At 42.1% G+C, this 23,407-nt stretch overlaps 4 protein-coding genes across 7 annotated transcripts; 3 read left to right on the top strand and 1 right to left on the bottom strand.

The window, feature by feature from the left end:
* The first annotated feature begins 6,788 nt into the window (after positions 1-6,788).
* LOC4336248 (protein NRT1/ PTR FAMILY 4.6) lies at positions 6,789-9,571 on the top strand. Its single transcript, XM_015780610.3, has 4 exons — positions 6,789-7,149; positions 7,403-7,843; positions 8,266-8,390; positions 8,597-9,571. The coding sequence occupies exons 2-4, from the start codon at positions 7,409-7,411 to the stop codon at positions 9,381-9,383; spliced, it is 1,347 nt and encodes a 448-aa protein (XP_015636096.1). The 5' UTR covers positions 6,789-7,149; positions 7,403-7,408; the 3' UTR covers positions 9,384-9,571.
* Positions 9,259-14,028, top strand: LOC107275292 (protein NRT1/ PTR FAMILY 4.5). 4 transcript variants are annotated; one of them, XM_015780605.2, is made up of 6 exons: positions 9,259-9,409; positions 11,195-11,343; positions 11,510-11,727; positions 11,923-12,363; positions 12,469-12,605; positions 12,737-14,028. In XM_015780605.2, the coding sequence occupies exons 2-6, from the start codon at positions 11,256-11,258 to the stop codon at positions 13,569-13,571; spliced, it is 1,719 nt and encodes a 572-aa protein (XP_015636091.1). In that variant the 5' UTR covers positions 9,259-9,409; positions 11,195-11,255; the 3' UTR covers positions 13,572-14,028. The 4 variants fall into 4 exon arrangements, with proteins under 4 accessions (XP_015636091.1, XP_015636093.1, XP_015636092.1 ...); XM_015780606.3 differs by having other exon boundaries at positions 9,262-9,409; positions 11,249-11,343; XM_015780607.2 differs by lacking the exon at positions 11,510-11,727.
* LOC4336247 (uncharacterized) lies at positions 13,893-18,414 on the bottom strand. The gene is made up of 2 exons (XM_015780604.3): positions 18,213-18,414; positions 13,893-18,128 (listed from the first exon to the last, which is right to left on the bottom strand). The coding sequence occupies exon 2, from the start codon at positions 18,042-18,044 to the stop codon at positions 15,288-15,290; it is 2,757 nt and encodes a 918-aa protein (XP_015636090.1). The 5' UTR covers positions 18,045-18,128; positions 18,213-18,414; the 3' UTR covers positions 13,893-15,287.
* On the top strand, positions 18,406-22,205 carry LOC107276986 (disease resistance protein RGA2). The gene has a single exon (XM_015780603.3). It carries the CDS (start codon positions 18,752-18,754, stop codon positions 21,905-21,907), a length of 3,156 nt encoding a protein of 1,051 aa, XP_015636089.1. The 5' UTR covers positions 18,406-18,751; the 3' UTR covers positions 21,908-22,205.
* Positions 22,206-23,407: the final 1,202 nt, after the last annotated feature.

Below are 23,407 nucleotides of genomic sequence, written 5' to 3'. Positions count from 1 at the left end.
TAGTTTGAAAAATATACTCGCGCGTATATTGATATAGTATTAGCTTACCCAAAACCCTCACCCCAACGCAGCCTAAACGTGACGAGATCTTTGGCCACGTCCCGGAGCCCCGCGCGCAGTCCATACGCCGCGTCACCTGAAGAAAAATGTGGGAAATGCACAGGAGACCACGTGAGTATATACACCAAGAGCTAGCTAGCTACTTATATATATTAGCCATCGTCTCCTGATCATGAGATGTCCAGGATATTAATTACTTGTCTCTTCTGAGATTCGAAAACACTCTCCAAACATATAGAGAGATAGGAGCAGCAGCAGTCTGTTTTGTTCGTTAATTTGTGGTACAACGGTGTATATATATGTGCATTAAGGCTGATTTGGAGAAGCATATATAGATGGCACTTGATGAAGGGTATGTAGATTGGAGAGGGAACGCAGTGGATGCAAGGAAGCATGGAGGCACCAAGGCAACAGTCTTTCTCTATGGTAAGCCACTGCATGCATGCACTACACATTTGTGTTTTAACTTTAAGTAGATTTAGTCTTGTCTATTGTTTCTAATCGTTTCTTGTAATAATATATAGCTACACATTAATTTGTGTTTCTTGTTTCTTGTTTAGGGAGATGCATTTAGTCTGACTCTTGTTTTCATATAGTGTAGTGCATGGAAAATAAATTTGTTGTATAGGTAATTTTATCGTCCTTGAGAATGTAACTAGAGGTATATTGTGTCTTGTTGGGTAAATGCATGGAAAATGAATTAGTTGTTTTCATTTAGTCTGTCTCTTGTTTTCATATTTGTTGGATATTGTGTTCTTGCAACCTTTTCTGTGCTTCTTTTTTATGTTAAAAAAACACGAATATTAGGGAAGGATCTAATATCAAATAATTAGAAGAGGTGATGCTTCGAACTCAGATCGTCTAGCCCATCACCTTGTGGAGTTAGCCGAAAGACCCTAGGCGTTTCTCTGTAGGGGGTAAGAACTAAGAATTAAGGATATGAAAGAGGAGAAATCTTCAAGTTTAGAGCGTAAGTAGATCTTCTTTTTAGTTATAACTTTGTAGGATCCGTACGTAATGTTGGATGTGGAGTCACCATATTCAGTCCCAAAAGCTAAAAATTTTCAGCAAATTCAGCATTAGTTTGAACCATAGTAGAATCATCGTCGCTTATTAATTTGATCATTCAAATGGTGCAAATTTGTTACACGCAAGTAAACAAGATTATGACCATCTGTATACTGTTTTGAGCTGGGGGGACGATATGTATGCCCACTGAAATCTGCAGGCCCATGATCGATCAAACATTCTAACAATTTTTAAGAGAGCCTAAATGACAACAGTTAGAATATTTAACTCCAGCATAAAGAACTACAGAACATCCAAAATCTACCGCTCTCGATGACTTTGACACAAAAATCAGTTAAAAGAGGGCTGTGCTAAAATCTAAAAATTTTGCGCAAAATGAAAAGCGTATGTTCATCCCATACTTCTTACAAGAATTTTTTTCGAACGGAAAACGGCACAAGAGTGCGCCTTTTCATTGAATATAGAAGGAGAAAATACAACCCCTAAGGGTAAAGCAAAAAAGACTTTAAGCTATAAACTATACAATGTGTGGGACGAATTCGCGCAATCTTTTTGCCCCTGCTAAGGCCCACAGGCTAGCCTCCTCTTTTATTTTTGCTAGGAGAAGGCCTACCGCCATCTCTTTGTGATCGAAAATCCTACGATTTCTCTCCTTCCAGATTTCTCAGACTACTAGTAGGATGAGGGACCGAAGGCCCTTTTTTGGGATGTTGGGAGTATTTGCTAGGCTTTCCCACCATTGGCGGACTGACCGGGCTTCCTCCCACTGGGACGGCTCCAATTGATGATATCCCACCCATCCGGCAACGTGGTGCCATATTCTCTTTGTGTATCTGCATGTGGCGACAGGATGCAATCCCGTCTTAGCTTCGCAACGACAGAGGGGGCAATGGCCGTTGTTCTGCCAACCTCTTATTGCAAGTCGGTCGGACGTCCAGACTCTATTCTGGATGATGAGCCAGGCATGAAATTTGCATTTCCCCAGGGCCCATGCTTTCCAAATCAAAGAGTTGAGGTTTGTACTTGGCGCCCCCAAGCATTGTGCATGATAGGCCGAAGAGGCTGTATAATGGCCATTGCCTGTGAATTTCCAAACAATCTGATCCGGCTCTTCACTGACTAACTGCACATTTCGGACCGCTTCCCACAAGCGGACCAGCTGTTCCACTAGGTTGACTGTGATGGTTGAGCTTGCGTCAAAGATTAGGTCATGCACCCATGCGTCGTCCTCTTTCCCTTGGCGTAGGGACTTTTTCCTATTTTTGGAGATTGCGTAGACCAATGGCATAAGATCTTTTGGCCTGCGCCCATCAATCCAAGCGGAATCCCAGAAGCATGTCATATTCCCATCACCGACGGTTATCTTTGTTGAGGCAGCGAAGAGGTCTTTGTCGATTTCATCACAAGGCGTGTCCAAACCCACCCACGGCTTGTTCGGATCTTTCCATTCGTGCCAAAGCCATCGCAGTCTGAAGGCCCTTGTGAATTTTTTTAGGTTCAGGACTCCCCAAGCCTCCCTGGCTAGTCGGCAAGCACGTCTTTGTCCAATTGACCTTGCATTTTCCCCCAGTGATATCGCCTGTGCCAGCCCAGAGAAAATGACGTCTCTGCTTATCAAGTTGCTCCAGGGATTCTTTCGTCACCTAGGCAGTCAGGAGGTAGATTGGCTGCGCTGAGAGCACAGACTTGACTAGCGTAGTTCTTCCAGCTGCTCCCATGCTTTTCCCCCTCCAACTTGCGACCTTTCCTGAGATTTTGTCAAAAACAAGTTGCAAGTCCATCTTCCGCAATCCTCCAAGAACTAGTGGGAGGCCCAAGTATTTTAAGGGGAAACTTGCCATCATTGCTGGGACACCCTGTAGCACGTCTGTCAGATCTATGTTATCACATCTGATTGCCGCAACTTGGGATTTCTGGAGGTTGGTAACGAGCCCAGTAGCTGTACCGAAACGGTGTAAGATGTCCGCAAAGGCCGTGACATCGTCTCGGGTGGGATCAATGAAGATGACAACATCGTCCGCATACATCGAGGTCCGCAACCGAGTTGTTCTTCCTCGCAACTTTGAAATTGCGCCCAGCTCTGTTGCCTTGGAGAGGATACGCTGTAGAGGGTCGATTGCCAAGATGAAGAGGAGCGGCGAGAGGGGGTCCCCTTGCCAAAGTCCTCTTCCATGTTTGATCCGCCGCCCTGGTGAGCCATTGAGGAGGACTTGAAAGGTGGAAGTGCTTCTTACAAGAATTAAGGTTTAAACAAATAACCGCACCTTGTCCAACAAAAGTGAGAGAGAAGGTTCCGCTTCCAATCTCCTTCGAAAGTTTTAATCAACATTCGAAACAATTACATGGTCCTTGATCTCAACAAATTAATTAACAAGCGATCACAATATTTGCACCATTTGAGAACGTTCAAATTAATAAGCGATAACGTCTTTTTTTTTTCAAACTAATGCTGAATTTGGTGAAAATTTGTAGCTTTTGCACCATTCCTTAAGCCTGTGGCCACCATTTTTTAAGCAACAAAGATCATTGGCACGTCCAGTTACCATCTTCTTAAACGACTACTGTACAAAAGAGTTAATTTTAGAGCTATTAAAGGTCATATAATTTCTATGTAACCGTATCGTTCAGCAAAAGGTTATCCTGAAATACGAGATTACGGATATAAGCTTGTGTTTGGCTCAAAGGGATGGGAACTAATCCCTCACACACACAAAACGGAACAACTCATTAGCACATAATTAATAAAGTATTAGTTTTTTAAAATAAATTAATATTATTTTTAAAAACAACTTTCATGTATTTTTTAAAAAAACACGCGTATTTAACAGTTTAGGATCAAGCATGCGTGTGTAAAACGATATAGTACACTTGGGAAGATGCACCCGGCCAAGAACACAGCCAAGTCATAAGAAAGATCGATCTAGATCATGGATATCAATATATCATATCTGATTATCAGATATCAGTTTGTCAAAAAAAAATGTAACATCAGAAAATATTATCATGATTTGTACGTTTGCTACCACCTAATATAAAGCTGTTCTCTAGTAAGTCATAAGAAGGAACGTTCTAGATCATAGATATTATATCCCATTATCAGAAATCAGTTTGTCAAAAAAATAGTGTAACGTAAAATATTGTCATGATTGGCACGCTCGCTAGCCGAATATGGAACAGCTCCACGCGTAAAAAAAAAAAGAATAAGTGGAAAATCATATAGAACGTGCAGTGGGGAGATGCTAATTGTATAACACTCGAATAATTTAACGGGCATGCAGGACACATCCAACATATCAACATCGAGTGAGTCTTGCAGTAGGATTACATTCCGATCTTCCAAGATTGTTTAAATGAAATAAAGTTATAAAGTACTAATACACGTGGGGCAAATTGATACTATTATATATATAGTCATCCAACTCCAACAGACGATAGGTCGAAGATGAAGTGAAACGTAATTTAACTTGTTAGATATCTTATGGTGAAACCTATTATCTAGGTTAAAGTTTTATATTTGATATGGGTGCTCGTATTTATAGATAATTATTTTTTAAGTATATGTTGATAATACACGTAGTGACTTTCGTTTATCTTAAGATATATCGGTCCAATCTACTCACAAGGAATAAAGTGTACGTGTGTCTATTTATAGGGATGTATAAGGACACCTATGTGTTGTGTTTCACTCGCAATAAAGAAAAGAAAATAGGCCAAAGGATAAAGGACGCAGTGCAAAATCTCTTCCCACACTATGTACCATCTACTTATCTCCATCCACACATCTAAGCATTATTTTTCTATGATTTGGTCTGAAAAGTCTGACGAAAATCTCATGTCCAAGAACCAATATTCATTTTGTCTCCATCAGGGCTAGCAGAGCAATTAAAGGATATCTTTCACTTATTTGGTGCTTGCAACGCAACTACTAATAAAGGCAACAAAAAATATATGAAATAAACCAAAACGACATCACAACTGACAAAGCGTTAGATAACATTCGAGGTAGAGAAAAGACCCGGGGTCTTCTGGCTAGCAACACAAGCTGCGAGCTAGCCGGTCCGGGTTCGAGCCTCATCCCGTCCTGCAATGAGAACCATTTCTACTTATTTCTTTCCCGCAGATGTACATGGTAGGATGCTACTCTAAATTATTTTGACCCCATGCCACATGAATACGTGGTAATTTAAGCTGTAAAAAAAACTAGTACAGTAGAAAACTAGAAATCACCTCCTGTACAGAATATTTCCATCAGGATTCAGAATCAGACCTTAAACTCCTCAAATTAATTCTGAAGAAGAGACAAAAGTAAATTTGAGCAAAGCCTGATAGGCCCCGCACACACAGTCTTCAGAAATTAGATAGCTAGGCCTAATGATATATTTGCATGAATTTCTGATTGGAATCCTATTTTTTGATGGACTTGCATGAATTTTCTGGACAATTCCTAAGTCTGTTATTTAATTATTTATTTATGAGTAAATTTCACAAAATTAAAAGTACTTTGGTCAAATTATCAAAAACTATAAATTTAACACAATACTACATATTTAACACTATTTTTTTTTATCATAGAACTATAGATTTAAGGTAAAATAACACAAAACTATAGTTTTAGTAAAAAAATTATCGTAAAACTACATGTTTAATATCAATTTAATCATAAAACTTGGACATTTACAACTCAAACATAACATTAGTTTAAAAAAATTAAACCCCAAAATATGATGTTTTGTGATAATTTGATTATTAAATATGTAGTTTTATGATACTTAGTTTTAAACCTGTAATTTTGGGATAAATTTGTTGCTAAGTCTATAGTTATGTGATATATGACATTAAATTTGTAGTTTTACGATAATTTGACTAAAGTATATGTAGTTTTTGTGAAATTTACTCTTTATTTATTTATTGCAGTTTTGGTGGCTCTGCGCAGCTGCCCTAACAGCGCAAACTTCAGTTTAGTGGCATACTTCCATCAGACATTGCATCTGGATATTGTTACCTCGTCATCCATGATTACATATCTGGTTGGCGCTGTGTCATTCTTCACTGCGCTGATGAACATCCTCTCAAATGCATATATCAAACCAACCACTGCCATCTTTGTGTTTAGCCCCTTTGTGATCCTGGTAATTTAATTTCTCGTTTCCAACCCGATTTTAGAGAACTGTAATTTGTTTCAATGACTATTTACATGCATGCTATTATAAATGATCAGTTTTAGTTGTACAAAGTTTGAGTTAGGAATAATAAGGCTGAGTTCTTATCCTAGTTTTCCCAACCCACCTGTATTGTTTTCCGCGTGCATGCTTTTCAAACTGCTAAACGGTGTGTTTTATTTTAAAAAATTTCTATACGAAAGTTGTTTTAGAAAATTATATTAATCCATTTTTTTTAAAAAATAGTTAATATATAATTAATCATTTAATCGTGCAATAATACATGCTCCGTTTTACGTGCCGGAGTACTCCTCCCAAACACAATCTAAGTTTAGTAGCAGGTAAAAGATAACTTTATCAAGTTTCATTAGTTGGATAATCAGTTCGAGTTCGAAATTTTAATTCGAACTTAGTTACTTATAGTTAAAAATATTTGATCCCTAAAATTTTAAAATTTAAAATCCATGCGGAATTCGAGTTGAAAGTATCGTATTTCACTGAAAATACTTTGTCATATTAGGAACTCCCGAAGATGCCCTTGCCCTCCGGTCTCTTCACCCCCATTAGCTTCTCCGTGGAGATGATGGAATTCCGGCCGGTCGCCGGATTTCTCCCCGCTCTCTCCGATCGCTGCCACCAGCTACCGGCCATCGGCCGCGCATCCACCGGGATGTGCACTCTTCTCCGCGCTCGCGCGCGGATCTGTCCTCTTTGACCTGGATGACGTGGGATCAAGCGAGAGCGGAGAAGCAGGGCGATCACCGATGGCTACGAGAAGAGTTCGCCGGAGGAGGAGCAGCAGGAGGGAGCCGGGGGGGGGGGGTGGGTGGGTGAGGACGAGCCGGCGAGGTTAAGGAAGATGTAATAGGCAGAATTGGGAGAAAATCGTACTAGGGTGGAGGTGAGTTTACAATGGCATCCCCAAATGTTAGAATCGAACACTTTGGAAGCATATTTTTCGTGTCACTTTCGATTTGCTAACATTTTGTTCGAATGAGTAATCAAATCGAAGCTTTTATTCGCCTAAAAGAATTAGTACAGGATTTTAAGACGAGGGAGATAGTATATGCTTTCAGGACATTTTAAGCTTCTAAGATGAGGAGGTAGGGTTTTTTAAAATGCTGAGTTATAATCAATTTGTGTTTGAAATGCAGGGCTATATGTTGCTAGCATTGCAAGCGCACTTGCCTTCACTCCATCCTCCGATTTGTGAGATAAACAAAGATCCAAGCAAATGTGAGCCAGCGCAAGGCTGGAACTTAACACTGCTCTACTTGAGCTTATTAATGTTTGCCATTGGGGAGGGCTGCATGCGCGATTGCGTACCAGCCCTTGGTGAAGATCAGTTCAGCAATGATGATCCAGAAGCATCGCATCTCAGGAGTAACTTCTTAAGCTGGCTCAAGTCTGCAAACTCTCTTGGAGCACTTATTGGATTGGTATTCCTAGTGTGGATCGAGAAGAATCTGGGTTGGGACATTGGCTTTTTGTTGTGTGCCCTTATTGTTATTGTAGGGCTGCTCATAGCAGCCAGTGGACTGCCTTTCTATGGAATGCGCAAGCTCAATGGAAGTCCTCTAACTAGAATATTGCAGGTAAAAAATCATATGCCACAATTATATACGTTTGTCGGTCTAATTTGGTATGCATGTTAATTATAACGAATTTGTGTATGATTGATTTATTTTGACGCCAACTGGTTAGTGTTGCTTTATATTATCCACGATCCATTTTGTGGAAGTCAAATATATACAAGAAGGATGCTGTTATCCAAGTTATGTTTTATACTCTTTTGTCTGATAGCATTACATTGCATTATTCTACCTTCCATGCTTATTGCTGGAAAGTCACCATGCCTATTTCTAGAAATTTCAGATAACAGATTAATTACAAGCAATAAAGAAATTAGGGCAGTCCTTCCACACATCAATCTAAAACAAAATTGAATGTAGCAAGACAAAGCAAGGAAAACAGAAGATCATATTGTTTTGAAGTTGTATTACTGGTACCTTTCCAGGTTCTTGTCACATCATCAAAGAAGAGGCAGGCTGCTGTTATTCATGTTATTGAGCTGCAAGAGATCAGTACATCAGATCATGTAGATGAGGACGGGGAAGACAAATGTGACAGCAAAAATATTTGGTAAGTTCCCTGATAATAAAAAAATCCCCAGAAAACAATGTATTTCTGAAAACAATGTATGAACTTTTAACTTTTAAATAAATGTTGAGAACCAAGAGTATAATAATTCCTATTTTTGTGGAAATCATAATCTCCATAATACCCTAATATATTTGTGGACAAATCCTGAATACATGACGGGAAAAAACAATTTGTATTTTCTGCAGCACTACTCGAGTTGATGAGAAAACAGAGGCTATTACTCGGATGCTTCCAATCTTCATCAGCTGCATATTCGCCTACTTGCCCTTCACATTGCTCATGACGTTAACCATACAGGTTGGCAGCACGATGGACTCAGGGATAGGAATGATCCAGATACCCTCTGCCTCTCTCATCGCAATCCCAACAACATTTCACATGCTGATGCAACCGTGCTACAGGAGAATCTTGATACCACTGCTGAGGATATTCACAGGCCACACCAATGGTATCACCCCTCTGCAGCACATCGGTGTTGCCTCTGCGTGTGGGATAATGGCAGCATGCATTGCCATGTTGGTGGAAGCAAAGAGGTTGATGGTCGTGGAGCAGCAAGGGCTAACATTAGTAGCTGACGGTGTCCCAATGTCCGTCTTCTGGCTGGTGATGCAGTTCTTCCTGCTAAGCATCATGGATATAGCATATATTGGTGGGCTGGTTCAGTTCATAAAGAGCGAGGCACCTGAAGCAAAGCATATTGCACCAGCAGTGCAGTCTCTTCTGGTCGGAATAGCAGCCTGGTCAGGATGTGCCTTTGTCCAGCTCGTCAACAGAATGACAAGGCTTGGAGACAATGGAAGAGGATGGTTAGATGGAACAAACTTCAACAGGACACGCCTTGATCGCTTCTTCTTGTTATTGGCAACCTTCGAGCTGGTGGCATTTATCAATTATGCATTCTGGGCTAGGAGATATGCCAACAAGAAAAGGGTCAGTACTGTTAGATCAGACGGCGACAATTTTGGAGCTTAAAGATCCAAACAGTATGCAATAGATAGGTAAGAGAAAACAAAGAGTTGTGATTAATTTTCTTTTGTTAGCCTGTCTGTGTTGTATAGATCGTAACAAAGATATCCTATAATCTCCATTGGCTTATGGCAGCTTGACAGAACTTACAAGTTACAATCAATGCAATCTAGCGTACAGTGATGTTATCTCTATCTGTCGCTATCTTGCAAGGCCAGAAAATAGATTTTCAATATTGAAAGTAGTTGCGTAAACTGTGTCTTAGGAAGAACATCAATATTTGTGGTACCTAAACTGATGACTAACAAGGTTTGTAAAAATAGTATAGCTGACTAGTTTACTGAAGAATGAGAGTATGTACTGTACTGACATAAAAGTATCATTTCTGCTTGGTCTTCAAGCTTCAATTATGTCATGTCATAATAAAAATATGTAATTTTATACTAAGAATGAAAAGTTGAAAACATTGTGCTCAATGAATGCCTTCCAATGAAACAAGGATGTCAGCAGGACACCACAAACCTTAGCAGAAAATTATATTTGTTTCTTTCAAATTGAAACCAATCAACAATACAAAGAAGTTGATTTTCTCTGTATATGTGTTGCATGCTCGAAGTTCAGCTTGATGAAATTTAATTGCTTTTGGACAATCACCCATTCAGCTGCCAATGGACAAGTAAATCATTGTTTTAGCCACCATGACCTCTCTAATCTAGTATGGTTAAGGGTGTGGTTGAATTTGAAACCTTTTCTTTTTGCTACTGATGTGCATTTCAGACAATCTGTATTAATTGCATCGGCCCATGATTAAAAATAATAGCTACTCCCTATGCTCCCTTTCACTTGACACTAGATACTATTCATGTACAAACTTTGACCATTCGTCTTTTTTATAAAAAATATTTAAAAATATTTAAGGAGATATTATATTATCAAAGTACTTTGCATGTTAAATATAATTAACTACTTGCATTCATCAAAACATCATAACTTAAAAGTTTTTATTGGTCAAAGATAAAATCAAACTTGTAAACAGTGTCAAGTAAAAGGGAATAATGGGAGTAGCAAATATGTTTTGGTTATCTTTTTTAACCAATAATTTTTAGGGTTTTAGGTTTTAATTTCTCTTGTTTATACTTTTCATATGCGTATCCTGTTCGAGCTGATGCCATCTCCTTGAAGACGCATTGTAGAGTAGTGGATGCTTAGATTAAAAGGTAAAACCACAATTGGGTTGTTCCATGATGGTTAATATGGAGGAAATCAACTGTAAGTTACAAACCTGAGTTTTGGACTGATAATCAAGAGTAATAGTAGGTTAACCTAATTGGTAGAGTTTATTATGTAACTCATGCATAAGCATTTCGTGCTCATAATTTGAGCAGCAATGATTCTCATAGGAAGCGTCTTTAAAGACGACTTCTCAGACCAATTAATAAATTAAGAGCTTAGTTTCAAGATAGTCCAGAATGATGGCTTGGACTTGAAGACATGCATTTTATCTAAGATATTTGTACATCAGTGTCAATGCATGCCAGTGACAGATTGCTTAAAAAAATTGTCAGGATACACCTCCATATTTTGGTTAGTAGGGAGTAGGAACTCTGAATCTGATAGTCAACTTTAGTGTTGGACTGTTGGTGCTTGCAAGTGGTAGGTGACGGCTATACTATTCAAGAATATTTTTTTGTCATTTTGTTTTTCTGACTTCTTCAAATTTGACTTATCCATCTGTGATCAATACCCCTGGGTCCTGAGTCCCTGACTTCAACTGTCTATCTACTATGATTTATACCCCCTTATGCTGCAATGGCCAGGCAGTAATCAAGAGAGAAATATTTGAACTCATCAGAAATATTTGAACTCATCAGAAAAACCATGGCAGTCGGAGGCTTTTTGGACTGGAGGGGAAATCCTATTAATAGAAAGGTGCATGGAGGAGTCAGAGCAGCATGGTTTGTATATTGTAAGTGATTGCCAGTTGACTTGCTTTATCCATGTTTCCTGAATTATGTGATTTTGTCTAGTTACTAGTAATATGCAGACATGTGACGAGTTACTCTTTCCATTTCAAGCTTCTTTTCTTTCTTTAAATCGCTGAAGCATTTTATACATGTTTCGATCTCTTACAGTTCTGACTGTGGTGACAAGCACAGTCAATGTCCCAAACATGCTGAATATGGTTACCTATCTCTATGGAACAATGCATATGGGAATCTCAAGCTCTTCAACTACAGTCACTAATGTTCTTGGTGCCACATCTGGGTTTGCTCTGTTAGGAGCTTTCCTCTCAGACTCTTACATAACTCGAGCTAGAACAATACTCCTCTTTGGTCCATTGGAATTTTTGGTAATTCGCTTTTTGGTTTACTCAACTATCTACATCAAGCCTAATATGATCAAAGGAAACTATTTTTGTTTAATTCTCCGTTGCCAATTACTGTGCGCAAACCTACCAATAATAAAGAAATTGGCATTTTTTTCTGGTAATCTGCTTCTTGGTCTATTCAACCATCTAACGAATTATTGGCAATCATATATGCAGGGCTACGGTTTGCTCGCACTGCAAGCTTACCTTCCCTCTCTCCGTCCACCGCCTTGCAACGCGGAAGCAGAGGCAAGCAGCTGCAGAGAAGTCCATGGCAGGAATGCCGTCCTACTTTACGCAGCGCTGTACATCAGCGCTTTTGGCGATGGCTTCATGCGTGCTTGTATGCCGCCCCTCGGAGCAGACCAGTTCGACCATGAAGACCCCTCCGAGTCCCGCCAGCAGTCCAGCTTCTTCAACTGGTACACCTTCGGAATCTCCTTTGGGGGTTTCATAGGATTGATCCTCATAGTTTGGCTGGAGAACAGCAAAGGGTGGGATGTCGGGTTTGGGGTGTGCGCGTTCCTGATCCTGCTTGGGCTGCTTGTGGTTGCTGCTGGTCTCCCTTTGTACCGCAACCATGTACCCGAAGGAAGTCCGCTAACTCGGATACTCCAGGTAGGTTGTGCTCCTTGTTGGGTCAAAACATGATGTCAACATCAATTCTCAAGAAAAGAGATCCTGTGCATGTTAGTTGACTGCATTCTGATCTATCTATCCCAGGTTCTTGTGGTTGCATTCAAGAACAGGAAGCTTCAACTTCCTGAGAAGCTGGAAGAAGCACAGGAAGAAAGAAGCACTGAGCAAGGAGGCTCTACTGAAGTAACTGAAATAGCTTCTCAAACAAACAGTAGTCTGAAGTATGTTCAACGAAATACTGAGTACTTTTTCTAGACTACTTTGAATACAAAGCAGAAAATATTGGCAATTGAGCATTGTCCTCTTGGCAGAGTGCAATACTAAAATTTTGTCTTTGCATGCATCTTGGCAGATTCCTTGACAAAGCTTGCATCAATGGAGGCAAAGACGGGGCCTGGTCAGTCTGCAGCACGAAGAACGTGGAGGAGACAAAGGCCGTGCTCCGCGTGCTCCCCGTCTTCATCAGCTCCCTGATCGGCTACATGTCGAACCCGCTCCTCTTCACCTTCACCGTGCAGCAGGGCGGCTTGACCAACACCCGGCTGGGGAGGATCCACGTCTCGCCGGCGACGCTCTTCATCATCCCCAGCGCGTTCCAGATGGCGCTGCTCCCGGTGTACGACCGCTTCCTCGTGCCGCTCCTGCGGCGGCGCACGGGCTACGCCAGCGGCGTCACCCACCTGCAGCGCGTCGGCGCCGGGTTCGCCGCCGTGATCCTGGCGTCGGCCATCGCCGCCGTCGTGGAGAGGAAGCGGCGGGCCGACGCCGCGGCGGCGGGGCAGATGTCGCTGTTCTGGCTGGCGCCACAGTTCTTCCTGCTCGGCGTCTCCGACGTGACGTCGTTCCCGGGCCTCCTCGAGCTCTTCAGCAGCGAGGCGCCCCGTGGCATGAAGTCCATCGCGTCGGCGCTGTTCTGGTGCGAGCTCGGCCTCTCGTCGTGGCTCGCCACGCTGCTGGTGCAGGTGGTGAACAGGGCCACGAGGCGGCACGGCGGCGGCGGCGGCGGCGGGTGGCTCGAGGGCGCCACCCTCAACACCAGCCGCCTCGACCTCTTCTACTGGGTCGTCGCCGCCGTCGGGCTGCTTGGCTTCGTCAACTACCTCTACTGGGCGAGCAGGTACATATACCGGCAAGACCCACGCGTCGTCGTCGACGTCGAGCCATCGGCGGATCACGATTCACCTTGAAAAATACCGCGCCTGTAGTGTTGGTCAAACCGTGCCAAAGGATTAGTCAAGTTTTGCGTAGATGTGATTTTGCCTATAGTGCTATTATTAGTCAAACGTCCGTTACTAGCACACACTTTTTTCTAAAAATTTTCGTCCAAAAAAAACTTTAATCGAAAAAAAAATATATGAAAACTTTCATATGAAAAGGTGTGCGCTAAATAGCAATCCTGGTGATTTGGTAGTGATGATCTGTTGGATTCCATCCATTTTATCCCTCCTAGTAATTTGCAGTAGCGAGATGTTATGAGAAGGTAGCCGTCGTGTGTGCTGTGTTTAGCATCATAGCATGTACGTATGGTTGTCCGTGGCAAAGCTATGTAAGATCTGATTTAAACATGGATAAGCATTGTTGTAGCAAGACATATCGGAGTTTCATATACAAGAGAGTAAAACAAGGGCTTCATCTCTACACAAACTTGCGAACGAGGCAATGCAAGTTAGCCAGATCGCTGTACCAACAGTCGCAGCTGCTGCAACGGCTGCAGACACGGCGATCACCAATGCGGGGAGCCCGAACTGCGGCGTGCACGGCGTCGTCGAAATCGGGCATGGGCTCGCCATAGATGCGGCTCCTGTACCGCTTGCCCTGGAAGCGCAGCCTGCTGGTACAGCACGTCGAGCTCAGGCTGCGCGCGCCTGAACTCGTCCCACTGCCGGAACCCGAGCTTGCGCTGCAGCTCTCGGAAGACGCCGACGAGCTCGTGGAGGGAGACGAGCAGCTCGTCCTGCCGCCTCAGCTCGGACTTCCTCACAAACTGGCCGCCGACGACGGCGCGCCTCACGCCGTGGTGGTCCACGGCGCACAGCACGAAGCCTCTCCTGCGGAGCCGGACGCCGCCGCTGGCCATCGTCGCGGCGGTGGTGGCTGCGGTGTAGCATCTGCTGATGCCGCCGCTGCCGCAAGAGGCGATCGGCGCCATGATGAATCGCCTTGGCCGCTGGAGGGATTTCGTTGCCATCGTGTTCCGGGCCTTCTGAGTTCTTGGTGGCACTAATATTTGTGGAGGTTCTAACGAATTCGATTTGTGTACGGTACCGGCAGGATACAGTCCGATCCCGAACCGTAGATACTAGTATAATCTGATGAGTTTATAAATCGGGCAATTTGCTCAAGAAATGAAATTCAACATCCTACAAGGGTTCAGAAAAATGGAGTTGAATTTCACTATCTGCAACATCTGCAGACTGCAGCAGGATGAAGTTGATTGCAACACAGTCTGGCCTGATCAGACTGGTACTCTAATATCCGTGTGCATCTTCTTTCAACTCATCACTCATCAGTAGGAGGTTTACAACAAGATGCCAGGAAGACGGGAGAGGATGGCTGTATGGAGTCATGGAGCCAACTTCAAAACAAGTTGATCACTTGTTACTTGCAGCTTTCAAGCCTATGCAACCAATCGACGAGTACATTTTATTTTTTGACTTATGTTGCCCAATAAGTCTATAAACATTCGACAATGTGAAAGTATGCAAGGATTTGTGCTTAGAAATGTAACACAGTTAGAAGTTTAATATCTTTATATATGCTGCAGGACAATTGCCAATTGCCATCTTACCAGACAGTGATTGGCAATGTCTTCAGAATTCAGATATACTGCTGATCAAATATATCCTTCAATATTCCCATTTCCAGGCAGTAATTCTGCACCCTATTGGACCCAGCTCAATACTTCAGGTCAACACAGGTGCAATCGTTCCATTCGGTTCTTTCCGCCATAACCCTTTTCCGCAGGAAGGCCAGGGCTGTAGATTTTCACATTCATGTGCCTCCAAAACATCGAGTTTCCTGAATGAATCATGCAGGGCAGTCCATGAATAGTTCATATGTTTGAGGAACCTTAGCCGAAGTACAGTCACCTCCCAGGACTTCAAATCACCCAGGTCACTGATGTTACCTCCGCTGATGTAGAGCTTCTTCAATTTTCTCAGCTTTTCAGGACTAACCCAGTGAGGCAATTCTACAAGGGGAAAACAACGGAGCTCCAGCTTCTCAAGACCTAAGGGGAGAACACAAGGCATTGCATGAGGAGCAGCATGACTTGGAGAACTCCCGTGTGTAGATATTGGGTGTGCCCCCCAAATAAGTGTAAGCGACCGGAGAGCACAGAGCTCACCAAAATTCGCAAACTGACCGCTATCTATGCTATAACCAATTCTAATGCTCAGCTTTCGTAACTTTTTTAGCATGACAAGTTCATTGAGATGGCATAGATCTTTGCTCTTGGCGTTTGATAGAACAAATCCCTTCAGAACTTCAAGTTGAAAAAGCTTGCCTAGTCCTTTAGGCATACCTGAGAGCAGGTAACAATCAGAAACGTCCAAGTACTCCAGCTTCACTAGTTTTACTATTTCTTTAGGAAGATCCTCTAGATTATGGCACGCTTTGAGATCAAGAATGACAAGTCTTGAGAGCTTTCCAATTGAGTTCGGAAGGGCCTCAATTCTTGATATGCCTCTCAAACTCAGGTACTTCAACTGCTTGCAGGATTTGACCTGCTTTAGGAACTTGGCATTGTTAATCTCAACGTGATGTGCCCGAGGGTCATAACTTGCATCGTGCCATTGTCCTAACTGCAAAGTGGTCAAACGGTTCTTTTCAGAAAACCATGTCTTGTTTAACTCTACATACTGTTGCTTGATATTGTAAATCGTCAAAACATCAGGATGGAAGTTTGTAAGGATCTTTCCAGCATGCAAGCATGCACGGCGGGTCCTGGTAAAGTCATTCCTGGAGCTGCCATCTGAACTGAGCTCAACAAATGCTTTGCTCTTTGCAGCTTCAATCAGTAGCCCACGGATCCAAGGTTGCACCTTGCACGAGTGGACTTTGTCACAGTGGTATTTCTTTACTGGCGTAATGAACCCATTGGACAGCAGCAATTTATTAAAGAAGCTCTTGCCTTCAGAAACCGAAGTTACAAAACATTCTCCAATCCACCAGTGAATTAACAGTCTCTTCTTGATGATGGCATCCACTGGGAACACAGCAAGGCATAGAAGGCAGTGTCTCAATCTTGTCTCTAGTTCATCAATTATAACTTTGAGCTGCCACATCTGCGCACTTTCCATGGTAATGCAGAAGGTATTTGATGCTGACAACTGATGAGAAGATGAAGCTTCATGTGCTGCAGCCATGCGCATGACATGGCATGAGACCTCCTGGACCTTGAAAGAGTCATCCACCTTTCCCCGTATATTTGTTATCTCTTCATGAATCAACTGGAGCTTGTCTCGCAGACCACCCATCTGGTTAAGTTTTAAGGAACCTTCAACATTCATATGTCCGTCATAAATCTCATCAATATGTTCTTCAATTGCATCAAAGTTACTGTATATTCCGTTCTCTTTCTCTTGAACCATCTGAAGTACATCTTTGAGCTGTGACAAATCATCTCTGATCCTGTCCAACAGAATAAAAGCATCTGATTTATCTTCATGGGCTAAGGTTTCCAACGAGATGCGCCTGAAGGTGTACATGCATGTCAACAATGGTGAGAAGGCTGCTTTGACAATGTGGAAATTATCATTTCCATCCCGCTGCTTCTGCTCAATCTTGTCAAGTACACCTTCCAAGTAATTCACTCCGTGTTTGACTGCATCTAGGAAGCTCAAAGATTCTGATTGATCATTGTATGTGGCCTTAAGGAATGTTAATAATGGTAGTATGAGATCTTCTATTAATCTGAAGTTCTCATAAACCTCATTCTTATTTCTATCAATCAAATCTAGTGCATCCTGTAAGCAGTTGACTTCAGCATCGATCTTGACAAGGATCTTATAGTTCTCAGACTTGTTGTTGCGGGCAGCCGCTTCTGATACTAGATGATTGATAGTTTTCAAAAGTTTCAGTAGCGGGGAGAAGACCTGTTCCACAATGCACCAGCTCCTGTTGTCTGCTTCCTTTCTTGATCGAATGGTGGCTAACACATTCTTTATGCACTGCATCCCACTCTTGATACTTTCCAGGAGATGAGCTTCTGAACCACCTTGTGCAGTCTTGACATATCTAAGTGATTCAAAAAGCTCATGTTCATCAAAATCCAATATCTCATCACCAGCTCCTATTATATTATTGTCTTCAACCCACATCTCATGATACTCCATTGCCCATTTCATTCCCTCAAAAGGTCGAGGATCTCTAGCTGCATTTTGGTATGCTATAGCCAATCTTCTCTGCCACTCGGAGATTGCAAGGCTAACAGACTTAAAACCCTCATAGACCTCCTCCTTGTCTTCTTTAATGCCCTCAAACAATTCTTCGAGATGTTGCACTTCCCATTTGATCTTCTCTGGAAATTCAGGCACTGTAGGACCCTTCTCACCAGTTTCAGATGAGCCCACTGTCCCAAAATAGTGTTGCGCAATTTCAGAAATACGCATCACAAGTGGCTCAAATACATCTTTCTCAATGCTTCTATGGACAAGCATGCTGATCAACAACACAAATACCAAAGATCTAAATATGGATCAAGCCAGTATGGTAGAGAAAGGAGAGTTCAGCTGAAAACTGTTCTGCTTGAAAACAAAAACTGGTTAACAGAGCAATTATGTATATTGGAAAGTGATGAACAGCTAAAAGCTTGAATATTACAGTACCTCTGTTATTTTACAGTGCTCCAGAGTCCAGACCACTCAAACCTATTGTTCTCTGAACCATAGATAGTTGAGAATGCAGTGTCATCTGTTTTTGAAGAACAAGTTAGCAGGTTCATAAACTGAAATTTCATGAGGGAAACCAGGAAGGTGCTCTGCAGGTTCCTACAATCACGAAATAATCCACCAATAATATTCCAATACTGTTCGTCTTTTACTCAGTACTATGAGATATGACAAAGGACCATTGGGAACTCTGGAAAGTGTGGTACAACTATGACTTTTCAATAAAGTATGAAAATGATCCTATCTAGGAAGAAAAGTCACAGCACAACAACCATATAGACTTTGTCTTCACTAAGAAGTTTCCTATGTAATGCACCTAACCGAGCCAAATAAAATAGTTTGGCAGAGAAAACCAAGGCTGCATTAAGTTCCCATCAAACGATGTTCTTCATTCTTTAACATGAACAAGCTCCCCTTCAAGTTTGCGCATAATCCATGGTGATCATATCTCTCAAAGGAAAAGGAAGAAAAAACCCATGTCAGTGGAACATCAACTGCAAGCAATGGTGGAAAAGCTTTACGCTGAGTCTGCGCAGGAGCAGGGTAAGCTGCTTTGCATTGAAAGCCTGCTCCAGGACCTGCATACACTTTTCAGGATGGTCCATAGGAAGATCAGTGGCATCAACGACAGTGCACTTCTCATGATCAGCGCCAACAACGAGCAGTACCACCAGCTTCTACAGAGGCTCTGGTCTCTCACACTTGACATTGATGACATGCTCAACAAGGTCTCTTGCTATCTAACAAAAACAAGGGTCCTCTCAATTCAGGTACACAGCTCATTCATCCTTAGAAGGCTCCCTTTTCGACGCCGCATTGTCCATAAGATCAAACAATCAATAGTTGAATTGCAAGAATGCTATGCACAGACATATAGAATCCGATTCCCAGCCAAACATAGAGATATCAGCACACCTATGGTTTGCCAAGGAGCACATAGCATACGACCAGAAGGGATACTAGGAAGGGAAAAGGAAGTGGATGATGTTCTAACAATGATGCAAGCTGATCATGGCAAAGCTGGCCTGTCAGTGCTTCCCATAACCGGAATGGCTGGAATTGGGAAGACAACCCTTGCTCAGTTAGTGTTCTCACATCCATGGGCTGTCAAGACATTTGGTGATGACCGAATTTGGGTCGTGGTGTCTAGTAGTTTCGATGATATGATAATATTGAGCAGACTAGCAGAATTTCTAAACACCAGGCAATGCAACACAGTGGACTCTGAGAGCCTTCAGTGCCTTGTCAAGCAGCGACTATGCGGGCGAAAGTTTCTTATTGTCTTGGATGATGTTTGGGGTCAGAATCTGCAGAAATGGAAGCTATTGATTGAGGTCCTTGAGAGTGCCAAGTCAGGAAGCAAGATGATTGTGACTAGTCGCGTTCCAGATGTTGTAACAATGACCAACTCTCTCAGACCATACACTTTGAAGCGTCTCTTACCAATCGATTCTTCAAACCTTCTCACACAATGGATGCAAAATTCTGCAGAGTTGCCGCCGCGGCTAATTCCAATAAGAAAAATGATCGCTGACACATGTTGTGGCGTGCCCTCACTACTACTCAGTGCATCAAACAAGCTCAAGAGCATACGGAAGACTGAAGTTGCATGGCAGCATGTCCTGAGCAGATTTGACCTAGTTTTCTACGCAGACCCACTTCTGTTGGATGCAACTTACGTCAGTTATCAACAACTCCCTTCCAATATCCAGCAATGCTTTCTATACTGTTCACTGTTCCCAGTTCATAGCTTTACTCCCGAACAGTTGACTGGCATGTTTGTTGCTGATGATCTCATAAAACTGTCAAGCAGCAAATCTGACATGCATATGTACTTCTCCAAGATAATGACAGAACACTACTATGATGTAATGCAGAAACCTCGACACAAAGCATACGCTATTTACAAGATGCACCCTGGGATGCAACTTCTTGCACAAATGATTAGCAGGGGATTTCACTTAGCAATAGATGCCAGGAAGGAATTAGTTTGGCCTGTAGAAAATGCAAAAAAAAGTGCTCGGTGCCTCTCCTTACTCGTTGACTCGAAGACAACTGAGCTTCCAACAGAATTGTTTGAAATGGGAAATCTGAGGACACTAATCTTGCTCAGAGATGAAAAGATGCTTTTGTCTGACAAGAAGTGCTCAATCACAGACATCCCAGAAGAATTCTGCAAATGTCTGATAGATATGCGTGTACTACACATGCAATCTTGCAGGATCAAAAGAGTACCTAAGTTAATTGGTATGCTTAAAAAATTAGCCTATCTTAATCTCTCCCACAATGATATAGAGATTATACCAGATTCAATATGCAACCTTCAGTTCTTGAAGAATTTCAACCTTTCACGAACTGAGATTGCTGAATTGCCAGAATCAGTTGGAAAGATGCAAGCTTTGCAAGTTTTGGATCTATCTCATTGTGAAAAACTTCTTCATTTGCATGAATCTGTAAGCAATCTTGTGAATCTTCAAATCCTAAACCTTGAAGGCTGTCATTACCTTGCTATTTTACCAAGAAGCATGAAAAACTTGAAAAGTCTTGCCTACCTAAACGTTCTTGAATGTCCTTTACTAACTCAAATGCCCTGTCAGATGAACCAACTTAGAAACCTCGAGATATTGCCAAGGTACATTGCAGCGGAAAATCACGAGCACACCATCTCAGAGTTGCGTCCCTTAGTTAGTTTGAAGGAACTCAGTATTTGCAATATGGAAAATGCTTCTTTTGATGACGCAAGGAATGTAATCCTGCAAAAGAAAAATAGGCTTGTGTCTTTGGCATTAAGTTGGACAGGAAGCTGTACAGATCCTATGATTAGTTCAAAAGCACAGCAAATACTTGAACTTCTTAAGCCAAACCGTGGTTTGAAAGTGTTATGCATTTTCTCATGTCCAGCAAAGAAGCTTCCATCATGGATAACAAGCATGCCAGCATACTTAAAATCACTTACTGAGATCAAGCTAGTTAATTTGGCATGTGAATGCCTACCTCCACTGGGGCAATTACCTCTTCTCAAGATTGTTGAATTAAGTGGAATAAATGCTGTCACACGTGTAGGTGACGAATTCTATGGGGATGATGGCACATTCGCCTCACTGGAGAAACTCTCGTTCTTTCACATGCGCAACCTAGAAATATGGCTTCCATCACAGAGAGAAGCAATTTTCCCAAACCTTCAAGAATTGACTATCACCCAATGCCCAAAATTTAGAGCAGTGCATGTGAAACTCCCAGTTGTCAAAAGCTTAATCATGTTGTTGAACAACGATAAATTGATTGGATCTAGAGGAGCACTGGAAGGTTTCTCTCAAAACCTGAAATCTCTGTCGGTTTCCCTGTGTGACGGGCTATTAGAGTGTTCAGAATGTGAGGGGCTGAGAGAACTTCGAGGTATTGAGGAACTTCATATTTCAAGGTGCACAGAATTGATTTCTTTGCCCCATGGCATGCAGCATTTGTCATTCCTCCGAACCTTGACAATAACAGAGTGCACAAATTTGGAAACTTTCCCAGAATGGTTGAAGAATTTCACCTCTCTGAGATCCTTGCACATATCTAGTTGTCCAAAGCTGCACATACCCAAGAGTTTGAATAATCTGTCGAATCTCGAGATTAGTCTAGAGTGAAGGCCCTCAGTTCCACTTTTGGACAGAAATGTTTATGCAACAAATGTAACAAAATATATACACAATGAATACATAACATTGTTAGTACCAGTCATAGCTTCTGCATTTTTGCAGACAAATTTCTTTGAGATATCATGCTTCTGTCTGGTTCTAATTGATCGTGTTCCTATTTATGGAACATGTGCAAATATGTCCTAACTTGTATATTTAATGGAGTACCCCTCCTTTGTTTTTGATAATAGTCTTGTCTATCAGTGTACACCTCATTTATATTCAAAGTAAAATAAGTGTGTTCTTCCCTCCATATGCCGAGGCCCTGAGAAATGCCCATCTTTACTTTGTACATACAAATACATGCATTTGATTAATCCTAGATTTAGAGAAATTTTAAGCAAGATAGAGATTTTTTGGAACACTTTGATATATAATCAGGGGATGATTAAATCATTTTCAATGCCTCCTTGTCCTATTGCCAGATGAAACAGACCTATACAAGTTTGGACTTTGGATAGAGGAAGTTTATATTTTTCCAAATATTGGAGGCGCATGGTACCTCGTACTTTTTTTGCATTAGAATTTTACTAAGAACGAAGGATAAAACAGTACAAACACGACACAATCAAAACTTCTAAACAAAAACGTACAACCTTCTGGGTGTGCCGAGACCCAGAAGCTGAAATACAAACATACAGAACATTAACGTACTAGCTCAGCTGAACGCCACCCAGGCACCCACAGAGTTCTTCCACACTCCAGGTAAAAGAAGAGGATAGAATCTGCAGTAGCCTGTAAGGAAGAAAAAGTCAACCCATCCCCCCCCCCCAGTTCTTTCGTCATTATGCCTAAAATCAAACAGCCGCACTTTATGGGTAATTTTGCTACGGCCATTGGAGTTACTGACACAGTAATCGCAAAAATGCAGACTTTGCAAGTCTGAAATAGATTGCGAACTCCATTAGTCTCCATCAGATCACGTCGCCGATTGACCAGTCATCTATTGGTCAGCGCGGGCATTTCCTCAAACACCAAGCGTGCGTGGCGCGACGCCCCCTGTGCCCGAGAGTCCAGACAGCACCCACCTCACCTCAATGCCCCCAACTCTCTCTCTCTCTCCTCTCGTACACGGAAGTATAAAAGGACGCACCTCCATCCGCCGTCTTGCCCGGAGCGGATGCCGCCTCGCCGCTCCGCCACTGCATGGCGGAGAGAGAGGTGGTGCTTGAGAGTGATGCCATGACGCTCTCGTCTCTCGTGCCTGATGTTCAGATCGAGCCATCGAGAGTGTTCGAGGAGAGAGTAAAATGGAAAAGAGTAAATTTAAAACTGCAAACAAAACTATCAGTTTGCTACAACATTAGCGACATGTTCAGTTTGCTGTAACAATAGCGTGGAAAATTATCACAAAACTGTAACTTTTACGTTATATGCTGCTACAGTACATATATGTGACAACTGTAGCAGCATATAACATAAAAATTGCAATTTTATGATAATTTTCCG

The sequence above is a fragment of the Oryza sativa genome, chromosome 4, assembly GCF_034140825.1.
Source record: "Oryza sativa Japonica Group chromosome 4, ASM3414082v1".
Lineage (NCBI taxonomy): Eukaryota > Viridiplantae > Streptophyta > Magnoliopsida > Poales > Poaceae > Oryza > Oryza sativa.
Note: the sequence above shows the minus strand (reverse complement) of the source record. Positions and strands in the feature narration are given on the sequence as shown.